Source organism: Choloepus didactylus, chromosome 3 (genome assembly GCF_015220235.1).
Source record: "Choloepus didactylus isolate mChoDid1 chromosome 3, mChoDid1.pri, whole genome shotgun sequence".
Classification (NCBI taxonomy): domain Eukaryota; kingdom Metazoa; phylum Chordata; class Mammalia; order Pilosa; family Megalonychidae; genus Choloepus; species Choloepus didactylus.
The window spans coordinates 89,332,363-89,357,615 of record NC_051309.1 but is presented as its reverse complement, the minus strand read 5'-3'; the positions used below and the strand labels follow the sequence as shown (position 1 = coordinate 89,357,615).

General features: G+C 37.5%; 1 protein-coding gene and 1 long non-coding RNA gene across 4 annotated transcripts in view; one reads left to right on the top strand and one right to left on the bottom strand.

Annotated features, from left to right (window-relative positions):
* The window catches only part of COQ2 (coenzyme Q2, polyprenyltransferase), a 45,859-nt gene extending 24,763 nt beyond the window's left edge, over nt 1–21,096 (top strand). The window contains exons 3-8 of one of the 3 annotated variants that reach the window (XM_037830132.1): nt 4,308–4,429; nt 5,821–5,906; nt 7,643–7,776; nt 13,542–13,730; nt 16,269–16,330; nt 20,332–21,096. In XM_037830132.1, the coding sequence (XP_037686060.1) occupies nt 4,308–4,429; nt 5,821–5,906; nt 7,643–7,776; nt 13,542–13,730; nt 16,269–16,330; nt 20,332–20,452 (714 nt within the window). In that variant the 3' untranslated portion in view covers nt 20,453–21,096. Of the gene's footprint in view, nt 1–4,307; nt 4,430–5,820; nt 5,907–7,642; nt 7,777–13,541; nt 13,731–15,588; nt 16,145–16,268; nt 16,331–18,261; nt 18,307–20,331 lie in introns of those variants that run through there. The other 2 variants (XM_037830134.1, XM_037830133.1) reach the window with 2 other exon arrangements.
* On the bottom strand, nt 2,877–18,295 carry LOC119529598. Its single transcript, XR_005215908.1, has 3 exons — nt 18,106–18,295; nt 17,398–17,543; nt 2,877–3,141 (listed from the first exon to the last, which is right to left on the bottom strand). It is a non-coding gene; the product is annotated as an uncharacterized LOC119529598 (long non-coding RNA).
* Nucleotides 21,097–25,253: the final 4,157 nt, after the last annotated feature.

Sequence of the window (25,253 nt, the reverse complement as noted above, 5' to 3'; positions counted from 1 at the left end):
ATCACAGAGAAATGAAAACTTATGTTTACACAGAAACCTGTACTTGAATATTTGTAGCAGCTTTATTCATAATAGACCCAAACTGGAAATGAACCAGATGTCCTTCAACAAGTGAATGGTTAAACAAAATATGGTATATCGGTAACCATGGAAAACTACTCAGCAATGAAAAGGAATGAACTATTGATACACTCAGCATCCTGGGTGGATCTTCAGAGAATTATGCTGAGAGAAAAAAAAACAATACAAAAAGGTTAACACGGTATGACTCCATTTATATAAGATTCTTGAAATGAAAAAATAAGAGAAATGGAGAACAGCTTAGCTGCCAGGAGTTAAGGAAGGGTCGGAAGTTTGAGGTAAGTGGATGTGGCTATAAAATGGCAACGTGGGATCCTTGTGGTGAAAATTTTCTATATCTTAATTGTGCCAGTGTCTGCACTTTTGCTGTATATTACCATTGGGTGAAGCTGGGTGTTCCAGTTTGCTAAAGCTGCCATTTACCAGAAATACCAAAAATGGATTGGCTTCTATAAAGGGGATTTATTAGGTTACAAATAACCTAACTTCTATGGTTGTAAAAGGGTCCAAACTAAGGCATTAACATGAGGATATCTTCACTGAAGAAAGGCCAGTGGCATCCAGAACACTTCTGTCAGCTGGGAAGGCACGTGGCTGGCATCTGTTGGTCCTTTGCTCCCGGGTTCTGGTTTCAAAATGGCTTTCTCCAAAATGTCTCTGGGCTTCTGTCTCTCTTAGCTTCTCTCTCTCTCAGCCCCCATGCATCCTTGCTGCTTTTCCCAGGGCATTTCTCTTTAAGCTTCTGGGGTTCCTCTCTTAGCTTCTCCAGAGCAAACTCTGGGCTGCATCTTTTAGCTTAGTATCTCCAAACGTCTTTCTGTCTGCATCTCTAAGTGTCTAGGTCCATATCAGCTCTTGGCTTTCTTAAGTACTCCAGTAAACTAATCAACACCCACCCAGAATGGGCAGGTTCGCACCTCCATGGAAATAATCTAATCAAAAGTCCCACCCTCAGTTGGGAAATAACATAATCAAAAGGTTGATCTAGTCCCACCCCACAGTACGTCTTCTCCTACAAGATTGGATTAAAAGAGCATGACCTTTCCTGGGGTCCATAACAGTTTCAAACCGGCACACTGGGTAAAGAGTACGTAGGATCTCTGTATTATTTCTTATAATTGCATATGTATTTACAATTATCTCAAAAGAAAAAGTTTAATTAAAAAAAAACTAATTACACATCTTAAATAAACCAGTATTATGTCTATAAAATATAGTATAATATATTCAAGCCAACCAATATTTTCCCTTTTTTAATTAACAGTTTGACCTTTTTAGTGCCCCTTTAAGTGATTTTCTCCATAGATAAAAGAGAACTGATTAGATACTTTACATCCCCCTCATGCATTTTTCTATGATTAGAGGAGTTCAAATTCCATACTGACGTAGAACAAAGCAATAAATGGGTGTTTTATACCTACTGAGGGGGCTTTGCTGACATGAACTTTAAAATATTATATGAATCTCTTTTAAAAGATGAATTAAAAACCTTGGCCAAATTACAGTGCTTACCTCACAGTTTCTTTTATATCATTAAGGACATATTTATGGCTCAGGGTTTTATAAATTACCTGGGAATTGCTAATGCATTAGTAAATTAGCAATAACTTATTAATAGTAATGAATTAGTAAATTGCTAACATTAAATAAGTGAATTGCTGTTAGTGTATGTTGGTTGAGTGTGTTTTGTTGATGTTCTGTGTAATCCACTAGCCGTATGATGAACTGATAAACATTAGGTCCACAAACACTGAAATAATCTCAGCACTCAGCTACTAATGATTTGGTTTTGTGAGCTGTGAGAATGCTGGTTTCATAGAATGTGTTTTATCATGTTACATTGTTTTTAGTCTTTTGACAGAGTGCTTGTGTGTTTTCAGCTTTCAAATTTAGCTAGGTACATTTACCACAGGGACGGTATAATTTTGTGGTCAGTAATGTGGTCTGTAAACTGAACCAGCTATGCAACCACTTAGCACTTTGTGACCTTGGAAAGTTACTGAGACTCTCTGTGCCTCAATTTCATACAAGTTGGAAATGGCAAGATCTTGTGAATGACTGAAAGACAAGATTGTTATAAGGGTTCGGTGATGTGATAAATGTATAGCACTTAGAATGGTGGCACACTGTAACCACTCAACAGATACCAGCATGCCTGAAACAAATATAAGACACAAATATTATTTCTAATTTCCAACTAAATTAGGAATAAAAGATCCAGTTCTGGCATTCCACCACGATGAGTCATTACTCACAGTTTTTGACAAGTTATTTTATTGCACAGTGATGCATGACATAATTAGGGTCAGCAAACTTTCTGTGAAGAAGCAAATGGCAAATATTTTAGGGTTTACAGGCCATACAGTCTCTGTAAAACCTACTCAACCCTTCATTGGCACCTGAAAGCAGCCAAAGACAATATGTAAACAAATGGGCATGGCTGTATGCCAATAAAGCTTTATTTATGGACACTGAAATTTGAATTTCATATAATTTTCATGTGTCACAATACATTATTCTTCTTTTGGTTTGCTTTTAACCATTTTAAAATTTAAAAACCACTCTTAGCTCATGGGCCATACAAAAAAGAGGTGGCAGGCTAGATTTGGCCCATAGGCCATTGCTTGCTGATTCCTGATATAAATCATACAAAAATATGTTAATAATAGATAACATTTATTGCATACTTATATGCCTCTAGCACTGCATTTACGCTATGAAGTAGACACTACTATTTTCTCTCCCTCTCTCCCTCCCTTCCTTCCTCCCTCCCTGTATTAATTAGGGTTCTCTAGGGAAACAGAATGAATGAGACATATCTATGAATATAAGATTTATAAAAGTGACTTATGCAACTGTGTGTATGCACGAGTCCACATTCCGTAGGGCAGTCAGCAAACTGTCAACTCCAAGGAAGGTGTCCGATGAACTCCTCAGGAAACGAACTGGCAACTTTGAAGAACTCCTCAGGAAATGAACTGGAATCTTCGACGAACATGTTCGATGAACTCCTCTGGAAACGTACTGGCAACTTCGTTGAACTCCTCAGGAAAAGCTTTGCTGGTCAGATGAAGAAGAAGTAAAGGTCCTCTGTCTATCTCTCTTAAAAGTCTTCAACTGATTGATTGGATTATATCCAGCCAATTGCATTCTCTCATTGTGGAAGACACACCCTTCGTTGAGTCATCAGTCATAGCTGCAGTCAATTGACTGATGATTTAATAAACCAGTCTGTTGGTTTATTAACCAGCCACAAACATCCTGGCAGCAATGGTTAGGCCAGTGCTTGCTTGACCAGACAGCTGGGTACCATCACCTGGCCAAGTTAACACATGAACCTAACCATCACACTCCCTCTCTCTCCCTCCCCCAACCCGTGTGTGTGTGTGTGTGTGTGTGTGTGTGTGTGTGTGTTTTCTGTAACAGGTACATAACCTAAGGCTGAGAGATAAGTAATTTGTCCCTAATCACACAGCTACTAAGCAATAGAGTTGGATTCAAATTCTGGGCTCTCTGATCCAAGATTCTGAGTTCTTAACTTCTGGCAATATTAGGAATTTGGTTATGGTGTTATCTGTGGTTGGGTATAAAATAGTCACATCTCAAGATCACTCGGAAGGAAAAGAACAGCTAAAGTATATTGTTTGTCTACCTAACAGCTCTGTCTATTGTCGCTCTTCCCATGAGTTTGCCCTTTGGGTGAGGTTTGCTGTTTGGGGAGTGACTTGAATCAATGTAAGATTATAGACTCATTCCTAAGTAGCCTAGCAAAAGCAATCCCTCTTATAGACCCAGATTATGTCTCTTCTTTCTTCACATCTGACTTCTGATTGCATTACTTCCTGTGATCAAAACATTCATGTGATATCAGCTTTATTCAGTATCTACTACAATTTCCTCATTCCATGTTTCCTGCAAATTCTCTTATTATTACCCCTCTTTTCTCTATGGAAATTGAACATACACTTGCTCAGCTAGATGAAGAAGTTGCTTTGTTTGGTTTGGATAGAGATGGGAGAGAAAGGGGAATGGTGGGAATTTTAATTCTTTTCAAAACAATTTTATATCTGAAGTTTTGATTTGGGGCCATACTTCAAATGTTGATTTTACCCTTTACTCATATTTGTATCCTTAGTGCCTACCAAGGGGCAGTCTCTCGATTAAATGTCTAAATAAATGAGTGAGTCATTTCATAAGGCTAAAGTATCTATTTTTCATATGTTAAGGTTACAAGGACAGCAAATCGCCCAATAGCTGCTGGAGACATTTCAACTTTTCGATCCTTTGTTTTTCTTGGAGGACAGCTGACCTTGGCACTGGGTGTTCTTCTGTGTTTGAATTACTACAGGTATATTAAATATAGTTTTCATAATCATATATACAATTTATCCTCTGATATAGAGGAAATAGGAATAAAATAAAATTGAAATATCTTTATCAAGAGATGTTTATTGGATACATATTGAGCATCTATAAGTTTGCAAGTGTTAATAAGTCACAACACATTGTGAAATTTGCTTCAAGAATGTTTTCAACTAAAGGAATTAAGAGATCAAGATTTATTTTATTCAGCATCACCTTCAGTATATTCACTGCATGTTCCCTAAGGGAAACAAAGCAGTTTCATATATTTGGCTAAGTGTATGCATGTGTTTATGTGTGTGTGTGTGTGTGTGTCTGTGTCTGTGTCTGTGTACACCCACATGTCTATGTGTAATGTTATTTATGCTGACAGTATCTCTGAAGTACATAAAAACAGAAGTGATTATACTCACTCTTCCAGGGTCATGCTCTTTACCAATCAATGACAGAAGGAAAAAGGGGAGGACTAATTCCTGTACCTCTTAGAGATACAAAGAAAATACTTATTTGATACTTTGTGTACCCGAGACAAAATTAAACTTTTATGAATCAAATGGCTGCTTATCAAGAGCTTCAATGAGAAGGAAAAAGACAAAAACAAGTGGGGGGGGGTGGTTAGCAAATTAGTGTTACTTTATAGAGACGAGACTTAATTACATGTCTTGCCCTGACAGCAAGGGTGATGTGAAAACACTTTGGAAGGTGATTCCTGGAGGAGTGATGTTAGGGAGGCCTGAGGTGCAGAGCATCTTGTGTTATCATCTTTCCATAGATGCTTTGTGACCTCATCCTTTTCTAGAGAAATAATACCCCTACTGTCATGCATCTAGGGAAGGGTATTTGATTCTGTTCTCTATTAAGATGTCTCAGTTTACTAAATGCCTTAATATTTGAAAACATAGTTTAGAGAGAGAATAGAATTTAACGTTATTAGGGGATGGACTTTGCAGCCAGACTGCCTTGAATCCTGGCCCTGCTATTGACAAGCTATATGACAGCTAGCAAGTTGCTTAATTTCTTTGTTCTTTAGTTTCCTAATCTATAAAACAAGGAGAATAAAACTACCTTTTAGAATCATCGTAAAGATTAAAATGAGTTCACATATGTAAAGCACGTAGCATAGTGCCTAATATATGAAAGCACTATATGTTAGCTATGATTATTTTCTTTGGTTATTCTGTAACTCTTCAGATTTTTCCCAGGTGTCCTTTATAATAGGAAAAGTCAAAGGCTAGGAAGATAATTTTATATAACAAAAATATAATTGAAGTAAATAAAGATTTTCCAATTAGTGTTGCTATTGTTATGGTCTTAAAGTATCTGGCGATTTCTAAGAGATAGTAACATTAATCTTTTTATGTTTTTCCCTGATTTCAGCATAGCTCTGGGAGCAGCATCCCTACTTCTTGTCATCACCTACCCGCTAATGAAAAGAATAACATACTGGCCTCAGTTAGCCTTGGGTGAGCTTGAAATAACTATAAATATTTGCTACTCTCGAACTATACTTTTTCTTGATAATGTGACAGGGATAAAATGTCAAGTCAGTCAAGACATTTTTCAAACCAAGAGATGACTTTCATATTTTAAAGGAGGGCAGTTAGCCATTTTTATTGCATAAGAATCTGCATATTTATTAAGATTATCAACATCATCATCATCAATTTCTGAAATGCTCTTTTTAAAAATTGAGGTGTGCCATGAAAAAAATTTTTAAAAAACCAACCATCACCCTACCTCTCTCTTCAGGTAGCTGATCTGAATGCTTTGAGGAACTGGCAGGAAAACAAGGGATGAAAGTGTGTTGATAGCCCAGGTAGTTCCTTTTCCACACAGCTCTCCCTAAAACTCCTAGGAAAATAATTAGCCAGTCTCCTCCTCTGGACTCCCATAATACTCCAAAGTAGCACTTACTCATTTAACATTAATCCAACAAGAATAAGTTTTGAACCTCCTTTGTCTCCACATCAAGAAACTGTACACACCTCAAAGATAAGACATTCTTTACATATTACCCAATAGATAGCATAGCACCTGGCACATCCCAGGGATTCAATAAATATTTGTTGGTAGAAAGAGAGGAAGATAGGTAGGCAGATATGTCAAAATCAATTGCAAAAATATCTGCTCCCAACTTTTCTATTCTGTTCTGTTCTTCGTTCTTTGAGCTGTTTTTCTAACAAATAAAAAATGAACCAAGGAATTGATACATGCCTGGTTTGTGGAAAAGTTGGGGTAGAATATTTATTTTCTTTGTAAGATCTTTTGATTCAACATTTCTTTTCATTATTAAAAAGGCAGGAAATTATTTTCTCAGCTGCCCTTCTGGTGAGAGAAGCATAAGCATTTCCTATCTATTAGATAACATATCTACTTCATACTTTTATTGAACCTCTATTTTCTGCTGGGAACAGCACCACATGTTAGAAAAATAAAAATTACTAAGACACATTCCCCATCTTTCAGGAGCTAGAGAAGGAGACAATAGATAAACAGGCAATTGCTGAACAATGTGGCAGGCTTAAGTGCTCTGGGACCACAAAGGAGAGGCCCTGAATCAGTTGAGGAGGGGGCATTCTGAGTGTAAATAGGCAATATAGGAGGAGAAAAGGGGCTTGAGACACATTGAGTTGCAGGGACCTGAGGGATGTGCAGATACAGTTGTCCAGCAGGCAGTTCAGTGTCTAGTCCCAACCTGAGGGGAGAGATCAGGCTTGCAAATAGAGATTTAGGAGTTGCCAAATGTAGGTGTAGTAATCAGTCCTCAGAGAAGATTATAGAATAAATAAGGATTGTAGAGTAAATAAGTGTTTATTATCTAGCTTATTTTTATGACCTGTAGGGGGAGGTAGAGTGGTAATGGACAGACCATAGCTTTTTAAGTCATATAGGTCTAAATTCAACCCCAGCATCAACTGTGTATTGGCTGTGCCAGGCACCCCATTAGGATAAGTGTTCTCCTTAAACTTTAGCTATGTTATTTTAATTAATTAACCTCCTTGGGCCTGTTTTCTTAACTGTAAAATGGAGCTAATAATTACTATGGAAGTTGAGAGGATTTTAATGAAGGAATATTAGAAAACAGCATATGCAGAGCCTGATACAAAGCAAGCACTTAGTATGTGCTGGTGTTCCTCTCCTTTCCTTTGGAATTCTAAAGTATATTTAGCCTTACCTGTTTATGTTTTACTAACTGTAGGGTTGACTTTCAATTGGGGAGCATTACTTGGATGGTCTGCTATCAAGGGCTCCTGCGATCCGTCTGTTTGCCTGCCTCTTTATTTTTCTGGAATTATGTGGACACTAATATATGATACTATCTATGCACATCAGGTAAGGAAATTATATCTTTTTCTTAACTTTGGTTTAGAATTTTGTTTGCATTTTTTAAAGAACTTCAAAATAAGAACCAAATTAAGGAAAAATAATTTTTTTCTTAAGAGAAAATCATTCATAATTCCCTGGCTCAAACAAAAAAAGAAATTTTTTATTAGAGAAGCTGTAGATTTACAGAAAAATCATGCATCAAATACAGAGTTCCCATATACCACCCTATTTTTAACACTTTGCATTACTCTGGTATTTGTTATAATTCATGAAAGATCATTTTTATAATTGTACTATTAACTATAGTCCATCATTTACAATAGGATTCCCTGTGTTATACAGTCCTATTTTAACAAAATATTTTTGTTTCATGTTTTTGTGTATTATAGAGCTCAATTTATTTAATTTTATTTAAAAACAATTAAGTAGTATTTACTATTTACCCTTTTTAAAATACTTTACAAAAACTAATTTAGAGATCTGAGATGGTGGTATAGAGAGGAATGGAAGCTAAGTAGTCCCCCTGGAACAACTAAAAAAACCAGAAACAACCAGTAAATAATCTGGAATAACTGCGGGGGGACAAACATGACTGTCCACACGTCATACACCAACCTTAATTGGGAGGAATGCCCGAGATCACAGCATAAAATCTGTAAGTAAAACCTGCGGATCCAAATCGGGAGACCCCTCCCCCCACAGCCTAAGCTACGAAGTCTGGTGGTGCCAGAGAGAAGCTCTCTCCCAGCAAGCAAATATAGCTCAGCTGAGCTCCAACTGGGGTTTTAATTAGTGAGTGTGAACTGCTCATTATGAGGTAACAAATCCCCAACAAGCAGACAGAGGTTTTGGGTGACAACTGACCTTGGAGAGCTGGAGGGTCACCTCACACTAGCTCTGAAGGGGACTCTCTGTTCCTTTTTCAGCTCAGTGGAGAAAGCTTCAGCCATTTTCAGTTCCCAGTTCTGTGACTCAGACAAGGGTATATAGCACAGGCAGAGAGAGACCATTGAAATGCTAATGACCTCCATGTAGGGCGTCTATCTTCTCTAAGAGGAAAGGGGTGGGGCCCAACTCTACTACCTGCCTTTCATTCAGAACTTGGGGAAAAAGAGCCACACCTCCTTACACCAGTCAAGAATTATAGGCTAACAGGCACCACCTGCTGGGCAGAAAAGCACAGTGACCGGAGGCATCACAGGGTATACCAATTTTCTAAGACACACCCTCAGGGAAACTGGATACTGAATATTTCTTCCTTCTGGTCTGGGGAGGCCTGACTGGGGTAACCAAGGAAACCATGCCTAGACAACAGAAAACTACAACCTATACCAAGAAAAATGAGGTTATGGCCCAGTCAGGGGAACAAACTTGTACTTCAACTGTGATGCAGGAATTGAAACAACTAATAATAAGTCAATTCAAAAAGTTTAGGGAAGATATGGTGAAAGAGCTGAACTGTATAATGAAAACACAGGACGTACATAAGGTAGAAATTGAAAGTTCAAAAACCCAACTGGCGGAATCTATGGAAATGAAAGGCACAACAAAAGAGATGAAAGACACAATGGAAACATACAGCAGCAGATCTCAAGAGGCAGAAGAAAACACTCAGGAACTGGAGAACAAGGCACCTGAAAGCCTACACACAAAAGAACAGATAGAGAAAAGAATGGAAAAATATGAGCAACGTCTCCAGGAACTTAAAGACAAAACAAAAAGCAAGAATTTACGTGTCATTGGTGTCCCAGAAGGAGAAGAGAAGGGAAAAGGGGCTGAAGCAATAATAGAGGAAATAATCAATGAAAATTTCCCATCTCTTACGAAAGACATAAAATTACAGATCCAAGAAGCGCAGCATACCCCAAAAATAGATCTGAATAGGACTACGCCAAGACACTTAATAATCAGATTATCAAACATCAAAGATAAAGAGAGAATCCTGAAAGCAGCAAGAGAGAAGCAATCTATCACATACAAAGGAAGCTTGATAAGGCTATGTGTGGATTTCTCAATAGAAACCATGGAGGCAAGAAGGAAGTGGGGTGATATATTTAAGATACTGAAAGAGAAAAACCGCCAACCAAAAATCCTATATCCTGCAAAACTGTCCTTCAGATATAAGGGAAAGCTTAAAATATTCTCTGACAAACAGACAATGACAGAGTTTGTGAACAAGATACCTGCTCTACAGGAAACACTAAAGGAAGCACTGCAAACAGAAGGGAAAGATAGAAGTGAGAGGTTTGGAAAACAATTTTGGGAGATAGTAGCACAGCAATGTAAGTACACTGAACAAAGATGACTGTGAATATGGTTGAAAGAAGAAGGCTGAGATCATGTGGGACACCAGAACAAAAGACAAACAATAGAGACTTGGGACTGTGTAACTCAGGGAAACCTAGGGTGCTCAATGATTGTAATAAAAGGTACAAATATGTTTTTACATGAGGTAGAACAAATGAATGTCAATATTGCAAGGTGTTAAAAATAGGGTGGGATTGGAGGGAAAATACAATCAATGCAAACTAGAGACTAGAATTAACAGAAGCATTGTATCATGCTTCCTTTAACGTAACAAAAGCAATATACCAAAGCTAAATGCATATGGGGGGGAATAGGGGAAGGGTATGGGATTCCTGGCATTGGTGATGTTGTCTGACTCTTTATTCTCCTTTAGGTTAATGCTGTCTTTCCTTTTGTCACTTTCCAGCTATCAAATTTTTTTGTTTGTTTGTTTTTCTCTCTTTCTCTTGCCTTTTTCTTTTGCCTCTCTGCCTTCTTTGACTCTTCCTGTCTTTGTGGAAGAAATCTTCTTATATAGAGAGTGGCGATGGTGCTCAATATATAAATACGTGATTATACGGGGAACCAATGATTGGTTACTTAGGATGGAATATATAGTGTTTGAACAAAACCATCTTAAAAGAAATGGGTTGATGAAGAAACATTGAGGGCACTATACTTAGTGAAATAAGACAAACACATAAAGGCAAATATTGCAGGGTCTCACTGATATGAACTAATTACAATATGTAAACTCATAGACATGAAATATAAGTTACCAGGATACAGAATGAGGCTAAAGAATGGGGAGCGGTTGCTTTTCATGAGCAGAATATTGAATTAGGGTGAACTTAAATATTTGGAAATGGACAGGGGTGATGGTAGCATGTAATGAGAATAACTAGCAGTGCCAAAAGGTGTGTGAAGGTGGTAGAAAGGGTAAGCTCAGAGTCACGCATGTCACCAGAAGGAAAGTTGGAGGTTAAAAGATGGGAATGTATAAAACAGTGAATCTTGTGGTGGACAATGTCTGTGATTAACTATGCAAATATTAGAAATCTCTCTCACGAACTAGAACAAATGTATGTCACTATAACTAGAGGTTAGTAATAGAGAGGCATATAGGGAAAAAATATACACCTATTGCAAACTATATACTATAGTTAGCAGTATTTTAACATTCTTTCATCAACAGTAACAAATGTACTCTACCAAAACTATAAATCAATAATGGAGAGGGGGGCGTGGTTAGGGATATGGGAGAATCTGAGTTTCTTTTTTTTTGTCTTTCTTTTCTGGAGTAGTGAAAATGTTCTAAAAATTGGAAAAAAAAATAATTGTGTTGATGGATGCACAGCATGGTGGAGCCGTGGACAATTGATTGTACACTTTGGATCTTTGGATAGTTGTATGGTATCTGAACAAGCTCAATAAAATATATATATATATATATATATATATATATATATATATATATATATATAAATAGATTGGGGTGATGAATGCACAACTATATGATGGTACTGTGAACAGTTGATTGTACACCATGGATGATTGTATGGTACATGAATATATCTCAATAAAACTGAAAAAAAAACTAATTTAATTCTCAAAGAGAGAAAGGTAGAATTATTATACACATTTTACAGATAAGGAAACAAGCGCAAAGAAGTAACTCATCCATGCCACACAGCTAGTTGGTGGCGGAGTTGAGTGTCTCCACGGAGTCCACGCTTTCAGCCAGTACACTCTTCTGCTTCTCTGTCTACGCCTTCAGTCATTGTGTTATGCTGCTTTTTAACTTAGCAGCTTAGTTTGCTAGAGCTGCTGTCGCAAAGACCACAACCTGGTTTTGGCTTAACAACAGGAATTAATTAACTCACAGTGTCAGAAGCTAGGAGTCCAAAATCAGGGTATCAACAAGGCTTGTTTTCTCCCAGAGTCTTTAGCATTCTAGTGCTGACTGCCGGCAGTCCTGGGGCTTCCTTAGCTTGTATCTCTGCTTCCTGTCTTGTGGTGATGTCCTCTCCTCTCTGGCTTTTGTGGCTTTCAGGTTCTCTTTATAAGGCCTTCTCTAATATGGATTAAGACCCACCCTCATTCAGTTGCCCACACCTTAACTAAAAATAACATCTTCAAATAACAGTTCTACAAAGGGTTCATATCCACAGGGACAGGAGTTTAAGAACGTTTTTGTTGGGGTACGTAATTCAACCTACCACAGTTAGTATTACATAAACATTTCCCATGTTTTTAGGCATTGTCACTTTAAAACTGCATAATAGTCCATTGATTTGATTTGCTGTAACTTTTATTATTTCACTACTTGTCTATTTTGGCCATTTAAGTTTTTGTGTTGGAATTTTCACAATTAAAAATAATATTGTTTAAGTCATGTCTAGCTTAATGAATGTGAGTATTAAGGTTTTTTATAATATTTCTATCTGGATTCCATACTGTTTTTTTCCATTAACATCCTCCTCCCCACACCACATTTGTATTACCATGAAAAAGTTCACCAGATCTTTAACCAATCTGATTTTCTGAAGTGAAGCTGACAGTTCAGGAGAGATGCCTATACTTTTTTTTTTAATTTTTTAAATTAAGAGTTGTTTTAGGTTTATAGAAAAAACATGAAGAAAATACCGTGTTCCCATTTGATGTCTGTACTTTTTGCAGTAAGATCTGGAACTAATGGTTAGGACAACTGTACTCCAATTAGATTATCTTCTTTGGTAAAAGCACCTCCTACTCCTTGACATTTTTGTAGTTTACATGATTAAAGACAAAGTTTACACCTGAAGGAGCTTGCAATAAGAAGGAAAAACAGGTGAAATGTAAATAGATGTGTTTAGATGGCAAGCGAGCATTTTTCTACATCTGTGATTTTAATAAGATTTAAAATAAAACATATAAGAAAGTATTGAGATTTGAGAACTCTGAGGTAGAGAAGAGCTCTTTAAAGAATTGGAGTTGATTTTTTGGGTTTTTTGTTTGTTTGTTTTTTTAAGCAATTTTATTGAGATGTACTCACACACCATATAATTCATCCAAAGTATACAATCAATGGCTCACGGTCTCATCATATATAGTTGTGCATTCATCACCTTAAGCAATTATAGAACACTTTTATTTGGAATTGAGTTTTGATCCTAATATAATACAATATATAGGTACGTGTCATTATAGGGTTATAGAATGGAAATAGAGGTGAAAGATAATTATAGTGGTAACATTTAACTTTGATTTGGTTTGCACATTCTTTACTGATCACCCTATGTTTCTGAGTTATGTCATCTTTCTCAGCTTATGGAATATCTACATGTCCGTTAAGATCATTTCTTCTGGCATTAGATAGTGGTGATGGTTTCATAGCTTGTGAACATAACTAAAAGCCACTGAATTATATACTTTAAAATGGTGAATTTTATGGTATGTGGATTATATCTCATTTTTAAAAAACTCACCTTACTTTCTGATAATAGGACAAAAGAGATGATGCTCTCATTGGTCTGAAATCGACGGCGCTGCGGTTCCATGAGAACACCAAGCGGTGGCTCAGTGGCTTCGGTCTGGCCATGCTGGGGGCGCTGAGCCTGGTGGGAGTGAACTGTGACCAGACGGCTCCCTACTACACTGCCCTGGCCGCTGTTGGAACCCACCTGGCTCACCAGGTTGGACAGGTTTCTTATGTTTCACTTCATTTTTTCCTTGATATAAATTAGAAAAATTATTTAAATGAAATGCTCTCTGTGTTTACCAAGCAAGATACTTCTTGCCATGAACAATTCGACTTGTACTGCTGTGAACCACCCCCTCCTGCTCCTAATTATCATGTAAAAAAAGCTAGCTGTATTATTTTAGAAAAATCACATAAACCTAAACCTGGATTTTCCTGAGAATATTCTCTCATTTTCCTGGAATTACTTCTAATGCATGTCTGGAAAAATTTCAGCAATTTCTGAAGGTTGTGGCTGGAGTTGAATTACTGTAAAAGAGAACTGATCAACGAAACCGTTTTTTGAAAAATCTGGGCTTCTATTGATGGTAAACAAACTAATTCATCGGTTGGGTCCCACTAACAAGAGACCAAGACCAGATAACAAATGAAATATCAAACATGGTGGAGTTCTGCCTAAACAACAGGAAACTGTCATTTCAGGGTGCTCATCTAACACCCCATCCCCCAAACCCCACAAGGCTTAGAATGATATTCCACATTATTGACTTTTGTGAAATTCAATCTACATTATTGAATTTTGTAAAATGAATTAATTAAATCTAACCTTAATTAAATAGATTACTAAAAATGTATTGTAGTTTTGTATCAGTGTTATTATTTTCATTTAGCAGCAGCCAAAAGATTTTAGTAAACCTATATTTAGATCATTTTTTAGTACAGATTATTACAAGTTAATATCAGTATAGGCAAGACTTACGCAGCATAGTATGAATGAAACTAAAATCTGAAGTTCATAAAAAAAATCATGTGCTGTATCACCTTCATTGTTTTCCTCACTGAGAAAGCTAAAAAATAGGATTCTACCATTTCCCAACGGCAGAATTTCTCAGCACCTCCTTTTGTTCATAAGTCAGCTCCACGAGTGTTTTAGCATCTTTTTTGACAGAATCATCAGTTGATTGTCTGGTTAGGATAACGTTTGTGTAGCAACATTTAAGTGCTTGGATATTAGAGAGCAGAGAAAGCAAAAATATTGTAAGAAATATTTGGTACACACTTTATATTGTAGATTGTATTCGTGATCCTCTGTCCAGTCCTTGATGCAGCATTTATGATGGACATAGCCTTCTAGTATTTGAACAATGGAAGTACACATAATAGAGTTGGGAAAATGAGGGATGCCGAAGTTTAACGAAGAATAAGACTGGGACTTGAGACATTCTTGATATATTTGTGGGGTTGCCACAGGCAAAAAGCATATATTTGTTCCAGGTCACTAGCAGTAGTTCTCAACACTCCCTCTCTATGTGAGGGGGGCAAAGATTTGAAAATGGGGGGGGGGGGGCATTTTTATTATTATAATAAAGTAGAGAGGAGGCACTACAAGCATGTAATGGGTGAGAACCAGGTATATTAAATACCTTTCAATGAACCATACAACCCTGCACAATAGAGAGTTGTCCTGCCCCAAATATGACTTGTTCTCCTGTCAGGAATCATTGGCCCAGAGAATAAATCTAGCACCAGAGGGTAGGAATTTCAGGGAAGCAGATTTTAGATCAGTCAGTGTAAGGAAGAGTTTTCCAAATAGAACTAAAGTAGCAAGGATTGTCTCTCAAAGCATTCTGGTATCCCTTCACTGGAAGTTTTCAGAACACAGCTTGAATGATCCTCAGTGAGAGATGCAATAGATTTTTCTATACTGGAAAACAGTTTGGGCTTAAGGAACTTGCCATTGCTTAACATTCTATAATGAGATACTGTTTTCTTGTTTGCATTGATATGTTCATTTGTGATGCCACCGCATGCCATACTAGGTATTAATGAAGCATTATGTTATTCTTTTACAGATTTACACTCTAGACATCCACAGACCTGAAGATTGTTGGAACAAATTTGCCTCAAACCGAACTATAGGACTAATAATATTTTTAGGGATTGTCCTTGGAAATTTGTGGAAAGAAAAGAAAACAAAAGAAACAAAGGAACATATAGATATTAGATCAGAAAATTAGCAAATGAGGTTTAGGGATTTTTAAAACAAATTTTTACAAAACACTCTCAGGTATTGTTATCACATAATTAGATTTGAATAAATAATCTTATACAATATGTTAAAGAAGTAAGAACCAGAAAATGAAGATTTGGAGAGTATTTGCCTAGATTTTAGTTCAGCTATTTGCTAGCAAAATTCTTTCCCTGTCTCAGAAACCAGGGGCTCTTCAAGCTCTGAGATGACCCTGAATGTTGAAGTCAGTGCATTCTTTTGCTCATCCTAATTCTTATAGGATGTGATGGGAGTTTGGGCACTTTAAAAATACAGATGTGTATCCCATCTAAATGAATGTATCTTTAAGAAAATGGACTCTTTTTTAAGGGAAAAATAAAAACTGCTGTGGAAAGTTAGGGCTTATTGTTCTTTATTGTAACCTCTAAGCACTGCCAAAAACTTCTAATTCAGGAAACCATTCTGCTTTTCATGTTTTAGGAACATGTAAACTATTCCCCTTTGCCCTGCTCTTGTTTCCAGCTCCAGCATTTATTTGGAAGATCTGGTGTGTGTGTGCAGCCACAGAGACAAGAAAACAGGCAGTGAGTCGGTCACCCTGGACTGTCTATTTTAATTTCTACTTATTTATTTTTTATCGTATTCAATTATAATTTACAGGATAGCAGTTAACCCTGGAATACTGATTGAGTGTATGGACTCTAGAGCCAGAAACCCTTCAGGATCTCCCCGTGTTACTCAGTAAAAATTAAAAAGTCCTGTCACCTACCAAGCACTACGTGATCTGGCCCTGTCTCCCAACAACTCTCCGCACATCATACTATAGCCCTGTTGGCCTGATCACTGTTCCTCAGATATACTGGGCAGACTCCTGCCCCAGGGCCTTTGCATTTCACTATTCCCTTTGCATGGAATGCTCTCGCCAAATATCAATTTATGTTTTACTCTTTCACTTTAGGTCTTTTCTTAAATGTCACCTTCTCCAAGCAGCTTTTCCTTGGCACTGTGTCTAAAATTTCACATACCAGCATAATTTCACATACCAACATCACCCCACACATCTTATCCCCTAATTCTACATTATTTTTTCTCTTCAGTGCTTATGTCAACCTAAAATATATTTTGCTTGATTTAAGTGGCTCTTGGGGGCATTGGTGCTTAGAGGAAGTAGTTAGTTGTATATATGAATTACAGGCAGTTGCAAATGCTGGATTGCATAGTATTTTGCAGCTAACATTTATAGAGCAATTGATATACCTGGCACTGATAAATAAGCATAGGAAAATTTATTTAATTGTTGATTAAACAAATACTGAACCACTGAGAGTGAGTGCTTAGACAGTAGTAGTAGTTGTAACTGCTCTACTATAGTAGTAATGATTTGAAGAGGAGAAAAAAGAGGAAATTTGTCCCCTGCATTTAGGGAATTATGATTGGCTTTGATTGTATCTAATTCTGACACCGCATTAGAATAGATAGAGTAAAATGGGTCGTTTACAATCTGTTGTGTTTTTTTACAAATGTCACCCTATATTTTAGAATGCTTAAATATCTTAACCCATTAGGGCCAATTCCAATTAGAGGAAGGTGAGTGTAGTGTATTTCAATTTCATTTTCAAGTCAATCAATGAAAGTTAAAAATAGAACAAACCTTAAAATCCTGCAGCCCTTTGTAATAAATGGGAACAGGAGAATATAGGTAAAGTTAATTCCTGGATTCTCTTGTTTTCAAAAGCTGCTTAAACTTAATGTTTTAGTTCTTTTTTCATTTCTCCTTCCTCCTTCCAGGTGAAAAGCCTGAAAAAGCAGAAAAATGAGTAAGGAGTAGGTTGGGAGGGTAAAAAGATAAAATAGATTATTAGCCTCTAGAATCATGGACATAAAACAATCAAGGTTGGAAAGAATTGCAGCAATCATCTAGTATTAGGGTTGTTTATAGTCAATATAGTTGTGAGGGTATTGCAAGTAACTTTTCATGATAGATAAAATTACCAAAGTTCTTACCCTAACCTTGTGCTTCAGGGTCACTGTGAGGATCCTAAGAAAAAAACCTGTGAATGAACTTTGTAAATTGTGAGTGGTTATCTAACAAAAGTTTATGATGGGGGTGGAGTTGGGGTAGGAGCTACAGGAAACCTGGCTGCGGGGTCTGAAAATTGCATCACAAACACTGCCTCTCCCTTTTCTTGGATTTCTTTGCTAAATTGCTCAGTGCCTCTTCCAGGTTGTAAAGGCCTCCACAATCAGGCTGCACTCTACTATGTCCCCCAACTCAGCATATCCTGTTTTAGTTTCTAGGCTGCTCGAAGTAAATACCATAAAATGGGCTGGTTTAAACAATGGGAATTTATTAGCTTACAGTTTTAAGGCAGAAAAGATGTCCAAATCAAGGCATCATCAAGGTGGTGCTTTCTTCCCAAAGACTGGCTGCCAGCGATCCTTTGCTCCTCTCCCACTTGGCAAGGCACTTGGCAAGGCACATGGCTGCATCTTTTGGTCTCTCCCTTCTCTCCAGGTTTCATTGATTTCAGCTTCTGGCTTCCATGGCTTTCTCTCTCTGGGTCTGAAGTTCATTCCATTTATAAAGCACTCCTATAATAGGATTAGGACCCATCCTGATTGAGGTGAGCCACACCTTAACTGAAGTAGCCTCATCACAGTGTCCTACTTACAATGGGTTCACACCCACAAGAATGGATTAAATTTAAGAATATGTTTTTCTGGGGTCCAGATAACTTCAAACCACCACCTCCACCCCCTACCCTTTGGGCTGGTCTCTTCACTGTCTACAAGCCTCTCTGCCATCACGACTGTCCTCCCTGCAGCTGGTACCATGGTGAGGGCTTGGTCTTTGGAGCAAACAGGCCTGGGTGTGAATCCTACCTGACCTTGCCCCCTGGAAGACCTCATAGAAGTGGTGAATGCCATCTGCCAATCCCAGGCAGTTGTGAGCATTACGTTGGCATATGTTAAAGGGCCCTAGTACTGAACCTCACTGGCAAATGGCACTACATAAATGCTGTTCACTAAAAGCTTTCCCTGGGCCACTATAATCCTTCCATTTTGTTCCAAAGCACAAGTTTTAGCTCTTCCAATGTCCACAACTGTGGCAGGCTGAACAATGGCCCCTTAAAGGTGTCCATGTCCTAATCCCCAGAACCTGTGAATTTGTTACCTTACCTGGTGATTGAGTTACAGGCTTCGAGGTAGGGCGAGTATCCTGGATTATCCAGGTGGGCCCAAAGTAATCACAAAAGTCCTTACAAGAAGTGGGCAAGACTGTCAAAGGCAGTGGTGAGAGACATCATGATGCAAGCAGGAAGCTGGAGTGATATGAGGGAAGGGGTCATGCAGCAAGGAATGCAGGCGGCCTTTAGAAACTGAAAAAAGGGAGGAAATGGATCTCTCCTCGGAGCCTCCAGAAGGAACCAGCCCTGGCAACCCTATGTTTTCCCAGCAACACCCATCTCAAACTTCTGACCTCCAGAACAGATAAATTTATGTTGTTTTAAGCCACTAATTTGGTGGTAATTTGTTACAACAGCAACAAGGAAACTAATACAATTGCAGCTTTGAGTGGCCAGCCTCTGAACCCTCAGAGCATTTGTTGGTACCAGTGAAGCAGTAGCTCAGAGTGCAATTCCTGGAGACAGCCTACCTGGGTCAGAGTCTCTGCTTGCACACTTGGACGATCTTGGGCAAGTTACCTGAACTCTCTGTGGTTTGTTTCCTCAAATGGGCATTATAATAATACCATTCTCATGGGTTTAAAAATGATCTGTCTCCACCTGCTGGAATGGAGATTTCATGATAACTGGGACCTTGTTGGTCTCATTCACTGCAATACCTCCAATACATCACACTACAGGTACTCAGTGTATATTTGTAATTTATTTTACTGCAAGTGAGCTAACATCCTAGTTATTTGCCAGATCCAGTGTTGGGTGCAACCATTAGAAATAATTAATGCCATTTGATGACATATTAAGTTCACAATGTGAAGCACCATAATAAAAATACAGATTTGCATGCATGCATGATTAAAACTACATAAAAATGTAATGAAAAAAATGAAAAGTTATGAGTAACATGTTATTATATGGCTTTGTAAGAAAAATTGGAAGGCATTGGTTCTAAATTCCATGTTTTAAGCTGAGCTAAAAATTAACCTTTAACTCTTCTAATACTATTTGTACTTTTTAATGTTTGCCTTTTAAAAATAGACTTCAAGATAACCTAAATGTAATCCCCACAAAAACAAAGGAAAGGAGATTATTATTATTATTTAATAAGTTCTTTCCAAAATAAAGGACAGGCTCGAGTACCAGAGAAAGCCTATAATTGCAGCCTCAGACTTCCCTGTCTCCCTTTGAGCAACAATCCTCCTTGCCCACATCTGAAAAATAAGTGCAGTTCTAAGAACAAAGATAAGCCCTGTGAGGGCTACTTTCATATGTGAACCTATGAAAGCTTATGGTGTCCAGTTGTTTGTTAAGCAAGCACTTGGTTGATTGTTACTGTGCAGTATTTCATGGATTTAAATCATTAGTCAATTGATTGCATCTATGGCTGATTATATCCACAGTCAACAAAGGAGAATGCTTTCAGCACTGAGAGGAGCTACAGGGCCAGCCAGAAGTCAAGAAAATCCCAGAAGAGAAAGGAGAGGAAGCCACAACGTGCATTGCCATGTGACAGAAAAGTAAAGGGACCCCAAAGATTGCCAGTCAGCCAGAGACACTGACCCCGGGAGGAAGCAAGCCTTTAGCCTCTGAAACCATAAACCAATAAATTCCTGTTAAGTCAACCCATTGTATGGTATTTTTTTTAGCAGCTGGGAAACTAGAACAGACACCAACAGAGTGCCCAAGTTGAGACATCTTGAACTACCAGTAAGTCACATTGTAAAACAGTCATAACCCCACCTCACGAAGGAGCCAACATAGCGTCTTGATCAGTGATGTCCAAAGGCCTCCTGCAATGTTGGGAAATGAGTCACCACACCTTGCTCATTATCAGATACTTGGTTGGGAACAGTGATGCCACCTTGCTTAACCTCAGGAATAATAACTGATAAAGGACATGAAATGAAAAGTTACCCACAGCTGTCTCTCTCTTATCTTTTTAAAATAATATTTTCTGCATTTTTTTCCTAATGCAAAAGTAGCATATATTGTGGTAAGTCTAAAATAGGAAAAGCACAAAGGAAGAAAATAAAAATTATCTATAACACCATTATCCAAGGACAATGCACTGTTATCAGACTAATAGTCATCTTGGCTTTTACTACACATATAAACATTTTTAATAAAATTGAGACACACTGTACTTCTTTTCAAAACTTTTTTCACTTAATGTTTTTCCTTGTCATTAAATGTTCTTTCAAAATATGAGTGTTTGTTGGCTTCTTAAATTTTTAATCATATGTATGTACTATAATTTAATTAATGCTATTATTGAACACTTAGGATTTTTATATTTTCCCCCCACAAACAATAGTGCTATGAATAAATTTATATCTTTGGGTATATCTCTGATTATTTTTGTGGGATGAATCCCTAAAGCGGAGTATCTCTTCATGCATATTTCGAGGGATTGTAAGGTGGGTGTGACGGTAGGCACACTTTTAAGGTTTTGGATACATTTTCTGAAATTGCTTTTCCGAAAGATTTAATGTCTGCATTTCAACCAGCAGTGCATGCATACTTCTTTCCTTAGACTTTTGCAACACTAAGCCATAACTTTTTTATCTTTGCCAATTACATAGGCAAGACTAATGTTGTTTGGCATTTCTGTGATGACTAGTGTGGTTGAGTATTTTTCAAAATGTTTATAGGAGGTTTGTATTTTTTCTTTTGTGAATTACCTGCACATCTTTGCCCATTTGTTTATTGTTCTATGCTGCCTCGTTGATCATATCCCCAAGATCTGATATTAAACTTGCTTAGACTGTGTCTTCATTTTAAAGGATCAACATTTTATTAATAGTTATGGGATTTTGGATTTTGTGCTTTATGTAAAACTCTCTCTTCCATGGGGAAGTAATGTATTTAACATCTTGGAGTCACTGTCATTAATGTATACTATTAGTTTAGACAGTCATCAAACCAAACATTTCTTGAGCATTTCCGATGGCCCAGGTACAGACTAATTGCCGCAAACACAGAGATAAATCAGACAGTTCTTATCTTCAAAAAGCTCACAATCTGGTACATGGGGCTGTGCTATCCAGTATGGTAGCCTCTCGTCACATGTGGCCATCGAGCAGTGATAATGTGGCTAGTGTGGATGAAGATGTCCTGTAAGTGTAAAATACACACCAGATTCTGAAGACTTTGTATAAAAAAGAGAATGCAAAATATCTCAATGATTTTCCATTGATTTAAAGTTGAGGTATTTTTAGAGATCAGGCTAAATATATTGTTAAAATTAATTTCACCTGTTTCTTTTTACTTTTTCATGTGTCTACTAGAAAATTTTAAATTACATTTGTGCCTCACATTATATTTTTATTGGACAGCACTGATATTTAGCAGTGTACCATATGAGATATCAATAGTCAAAAGGTTTGAACTATAAAAATGGCAATCTCAAATGGTTCAACATTTTTAGAAGACTCTCTACATATGTATGTGCCAATAGCATATTAATGAGAATATTTATAAATACTTCAAGCAAATAAGTAGGTGGTTTGCAAAATATTTTGTCAAAATAATCTTAGATTATACCCCTAAATTACTCCTTGTTTTCTCTTCCTTTCTTGTTTTTTTCTTCCTAAATTGCTTATACTCCAATCTGAGTATCAATAATGTGGCTTTCTTTAGTATTACAGATGTCAGGGTCTAATCTAATTTGTAAAGAGCTACATCATTTTTAAAGCTCTTTTACATGTGTCATCTCATTTGGGATAATGTTAGATATATAAGAGGAAATGCAGTAAGTTAGCAAACATGAAGAAATGTTCAAATTCACTAGTACACAAAGATCAAAAAAATGAAAACAAGCAGATGAGTTTTCTGCCAATTATGTGGCAAAAAAAAATTTATATTTATATATATATATATATACTTTTTTTTTAAAATAATATCCAGTGGTTACAAGGATGTGGGAAAACTGGCATGGTCGCCTCTGGCTTTTAAGTCTAAAGGCTAGCATGGCATTTGGGGAAGCAATCTGGCAACATGTAACCAAAGCAATAAAACTGTTTATAAGTTAGGAGGTAAAAGAGGACGGTAAATTCCAGAATACAAAGAAACCATACTGATATTGGTTTGGCAAACAGGAAAGTTTTACAACTGAGTTGCAAGCTAGTGACAGTACAGCATACACAGGTTCTGGCTTTGGGGTTGGACAGGTCTGGATGTGAATCCCTGCTTGAGTGCCCTCAGCCAAGTTATGTAAACTCAGCTTTAGTTTCCTTATCTGTTAAATATATGGAATAATACTTAATTTCACTTGGTTGGTATGAGGCAAAATTGAGATAAATTTCCTGGCACATGATAAAACTCAAAAGATGTTAATCCCTTCTTCCCCTTCTCCCTTGCTTTGAAAAGTAATCAACCAAATGTGCTATGGGAAAAAAATGTTGAAATAAAACAGTATGTCAGTGTTTTTAGTGTTCATGCCAGCAACAATATTATTTTTCTAGCTGGATACTCTTTCATGCATAATTTGAGAGGTAGATATGATAGATGAAAGACGGATGAATGGAAGGAAGGAAGGAAGGAAGGAAGGAAAGATAGACGAATGATCAGGTTGATAGATATGTAGATATTCAGTTACTCTTCCCTTCTCAATATTGAGCTAGACCTGTAAGAGTGTAGCACAGTGCACAGACTACCATGAGCAGGCACTGATTGCTGGCTGGATGAATAAATGGAACTCTCAGAACTGGCAGGGGCCATAGAGACCACTTATTCCAATGAATTTCTCTCACTTTTGTTACATAGGCAACTGATTTTTTTTTTCCCCAAATAAAATCTTACGTAAAGTGCCAACATATAAATACAGATGAAAACAGAGCTGCCTCCCTTTAACTGGGTGAAAATTCCTGAACCCTTCCCCTGAGCCTCCCTTTCTTTTTCAAGGGAGCTCTGAAGAACCTCTAGGAAGCCTTAGAATTCCCACAGAATCCAATTTGTAAACCATTTTTCTATAGTCCTAATTTTGCAGATAAGGAAACCAAAGCCCAAAGAAACAATTTTCTCATAATCAGAACAAGTTATGAAAAGATGAGAATTGAGATAAGAAGGAACATTTGCATCCATACAGTTACTAACTATATGACTTAGGCAAGCTATTTAAACCTCTCCAGCCTCGGTTTCCTTAAGTCTAAAATGGGGGTTAAAATAATATTTACGTCATGGTGGTTTCTAAGAATTTCATGAGACAATAATCTTATCTAGTCTTGTAACTTTGAATTTTACTTGAATCCTGTGATCCTGGAAAACAGGTTAGTTTAAGTATCATAGTTTACCAGGCTGCCATGACAAATCCCACTCTTTTATGGCAGATCTATATAAAAGAATGGGTTGGTTTAAACAACAGAATTTATTGGCTCACAGTTTGCAGTCTAGAAGTCCAACATCAAGGTCTCAGCAGGTCACGTTTTTGCTTGGAGTCTGTAGTGGCTGAATCTCTGCCTCCGTCACATGGTAATCTGTCTCTTTCTATCTCATCCTCTGGTTTCCACTTCCATATCCAATGGATTTCAGCCATATTGGATTAAGGCCCACCCTCATTCAGTTTGGGCACAGCTTAACTAATAATATCTTCAAGGTCCTATTTACAAAAGAGTTCACACTCGCCATCTTGAGCATGCCTTTTGTGGGCAGCAGGATTCAATCCCCAACACTAGGAATTCTCCCTCCCTATGTGTTATTTACCAAGACACCCTTAACTTCCCCTTAGCTTAATAAACTTTAGACAAGCTTCTCCCTGACTCTAGACCTTTGGCCCTTCTCATCCTAATCCTTACAGTCTCCAAATGGAACATGTTGCACCATCTGGCCTCAACAGCAAACTCAGGAGATAACTCCAGGTAATTGACCCACCCCATTGCTTGACCTCCCCCTAATTCCTCCAGTACTTTTCCACCAGTTCACCCCAGTCCTTAAAAGCCCTCCTGTTCTCTGCTTCAGTGGAATTGAGTTCAGATTTTGTTCTGGTCTCTTTCCTTATCACTATAGCCTCTGGTCTCTCTTTTCTCAATTGCATATAGCTTTGAATGAAGTCATCCTTGCCTGTTTAATACTGTCCAGTGCAATGTTGTCCTTGACAAATGTCATCTGTATATTGATAACTTCCAAATGTGTACCTCCAGCATAAACTTCCCCTTGAACTTTGCTCCAGCCCAACTCAACCCCAAGACAAAAGAACATGCAAGGCAAAGAGTTTCCCATGAATTTCAATAGGGACTGACTTAAAAGAGGATTTTTCCCAACGGTGGCCAGTTTGGAGAGGAAGTCAAACAAGACAAATAGAAGTGCCTTATATAACTCAGCAGAG